Here is a 2,865-nt window from a genome sequence, read left to right as displayed (position 1 = left end):
TTAAATATCTGATTGCTTTAGACTTTCCCAGCATTACCCACCATCCTCAAATATTACAGTCATGCCATTTTTGTGAGTGTATGCTTTGTGTGCTGGCAAGTCAATTTTGATTCATAGTGACCCTATAGGACAGAGTAGCACTACAGGGTTTCTTAGGCTGTAATCTTTACAGGAGCCCATAGTCAGATCTTTTCTCCCAAGGAGCCACTTGGGTTCCAACTGCCCAAATTTTAGTTAGCAGCTGAGTGCTTAAGCATTGTGCCACCAGAAAATACTCTCTGTCTCTCTCTCTGTATACATCCAGTGTATGTTTATATGTGTATATATATACATGTGTGTGTGTTTATGTATGTATACAGAGAACATACATAGCACATATATGTATACACACACATATATACATACATATATATATGTTGTGGATGGAGTTGCTAGGAGTTGGAATCAACTCAACGATACTTTATATATATATAATGATGGAAGTAAACTTTAGATTCCACTGGAAAACTGTATGCATAATGAATAAAAGCAAAATGCTTTGGCTTAGCCACTCAGAAATTGTGGGACACTGGAAAATGTTGCGAATATATCTAAATTTTGTTTTCATTATTTTTAAAATGAAAATAATAATACTGCAAATCCCATATATTTTGTTGTGAAAAGAAAAAAAAAAAATCTCTCTTGGGGCAAAGTGCTAATTACAGAGGCTGAATCACAGTCAGCACTTAATAAAAACATGCCCCGATGGATATTATTCTCAGTAGAGACTTTAGTATATAAAGTGTATTTTAATGGAATGAGTTTGGTTATATAATTTAAGACTTGAACCCCTAAGATAAATATGTACATTATTCACATTTGCAAGTGTAGAATCAATTACTATAAAGCATATTTATTTGCTTTCTTCAATACATTTATTGTATTAATGGTAAGCTGAATTATAACAATAATTTTTATTAATTCTCACATATTCTAATCAATAAATCAAGTTTATTATCTTTTGCATCATGAAAAATCTTGTTTTGCCTAATATTCTATAGTATACATAATGTATATATTTTTAAATGTACTATATTCTCATTTCCTGAATTATATTAAAAATATCTTATCTACAAGTGATCATTCCGTACCTTTATTAGTTTATCTGGCAGGAGTAGTTTATCCTTCAGTCATTTAACTACAGATCTAGGCAACATACATGCTACGATAAAAGTCAGATAAATGGAAATGTTCCTTCCATAGAGGAAGGAGATATAAACAAACTCAACATAGAATAATAGATCCTTTTTTAAGCCATGTTTTAAGCCCCTGTTTTTATCTCCTAACTTCACGTAAAACCTTGCTGTTTTTAATAGCCATAGAAAATATTGCTACACTTTATCATTGCCAGCAGTATTTTCAAATGTGAGATGATGGTGAAAACCTTTTATATAACATCATTTTTGTAAGTATGAAAAGCTGGCAATAATTGAGTACAGCGTATGCTGGCAAGCACTCCTTCTACACACAGGCAAGTTTTTAAATTGTCACTCTAACAAAAATTATTAACTGCCTTTCTGTTTTTTGTGTCTTTTGGAGTTGCCCGTGTCCCATCCTGAACTTGGGAGGTGACATCCTACTATTCCATTCTAGCTCCTACACTCTTCTGGAGCAGGAGTTTGGCAGATGATCCAGAAAAAAGCCATGACACACAATCTGTGAGTCCACTGCTCAGAAGACAAATCGTGCGTCAGCTATGAAAGAATCGGAGCACCTGCTATCCATTCCTCCTCCTTCCTTGTTCTGTGACCTGCGCTGCACGGAAGGTTTAATTCCGTCAGAACGTTCAGTCTGCCTGGCAGAATTACAATCCTGTCTCGGAACCTCCTCTAACCCTACAGAAGCCCCTCAATGCCTTTCTTTTCTTTCTTTCTTTTAAATTTTATTGTGACTGAGACTTTTATTTATTAATTTTAGTAAAAGATAAGTATTTGTTTCTTGGATTTTAATACATTTATAGGCATTTGAATAGTTCTGGGTCCCTCTAGGTCAAGTCCTACTATTATTACCACTCCTTCAAAAAACTCTTTATGTATGTTTGTAAATTCTGAAACGACAAAATATTTTCCTAAACTTTTTCCATCAATAGTTTATTTCTGCCTTAAAACTTGGGGTTAGTTTGGAGGGATTTATTTTCATAGAGAAGGTTCTCATTAAAAGGTAGGCAGTATGTAGAGGAGAGCCGATTTCCCTTGCGGCCCCGTGACCTACCCAGCAGAATGACGATGCAGAGGAGAATGGCGACCAGGGCCCCGGTGCTGAGGCCGGCGGGGAGCAGCAAGGCTTCTGCGCTGCAGGACTGCATGTTGCCTTGGCCGTCACAGGCGCACACGCGGATGGTCAGCGTGCCGGTGCTGCTCTGAATCGGGTAGTCATTGTCTGATATCACCACAGGCAGGAGATAAGTACTGATTTCGTGCCTGTTGAATCCATTCTTTCTGGTTAAAATTCTGGCAGTATTATCTACAAGAAATTTGTAAATATTACAAATTGTTGGGAATACTCACTTGGTTGCATCCTGATAACCAGAGTTGAAAATGTAAAACATAAAAAAAGTGCATTGAGTTGAAAGTGATTCAGATTTTCCTAATTTAGAGAATACACAAATGATGGTTTGAGCAATGAAAGACCATACTTTGTTTGCTTATTGGTTTTTCTAATAATCCCCTGTTGATGTTTTCAAAATCATCAATTTTGATAAGTGAATCATCTATCAAAACTACATAGACAGAAGGGCGGGGCAAGATGGCGGACTAGGCAGAAGGATTGCACAGACCCTCTTCAACAAAGAAAAGGGAAACTGATTAACACAGACACAGAAGATAA

At 36.2% G+C, this 2,865-nt stretch overlaps 1 protein-coding gene across 1 annotated transcript in view; it reads right to left on the bottom strand.

Moving 5' to 3' along the window:
* LOC103213457 (cadherin-10) overlaps positions 1-2,502 on the bottom strand; it is a gene marked incomplete at its 5' end in the record, with an annotated part of 4,467 nt that extends 1,965 nt beyond the window's left edge. Inside the window, one exon of the mRNA XM_007959231.2 lies at positions 2,251-2,502. Coding sequence (XP_007957422.1) covers positions 2,251-2,502 — 252 coding nt within the window. The remainder of the gene's footprint in view (positions 1-2,250) is intronic.
* Positions 2,503-2,865: the final 363 nt, after the last annotated feature.

This window comes from Orycteropus afer, unplaced genomic scaffold (genome assembly GCF_000298275.1).
Source record: "Orycteropus afer afer isolate SDZICR_OR568_19922 unplaced genomic scaffold, OryAfe1.0 scaffold02594, whole genome shotgun sequence".
In the NCBI taxonomy this organism is placed as follows: domain Eukaryota; kingdom Metazoa; phylum Chordata; class Mammalia; order Tubulidentata; family Orycteropodidae; genus Orycteropus; species Orycteropus afer.
This window is presented reverse-complemented; position numbering and strand designations above follow the sequence as displayed.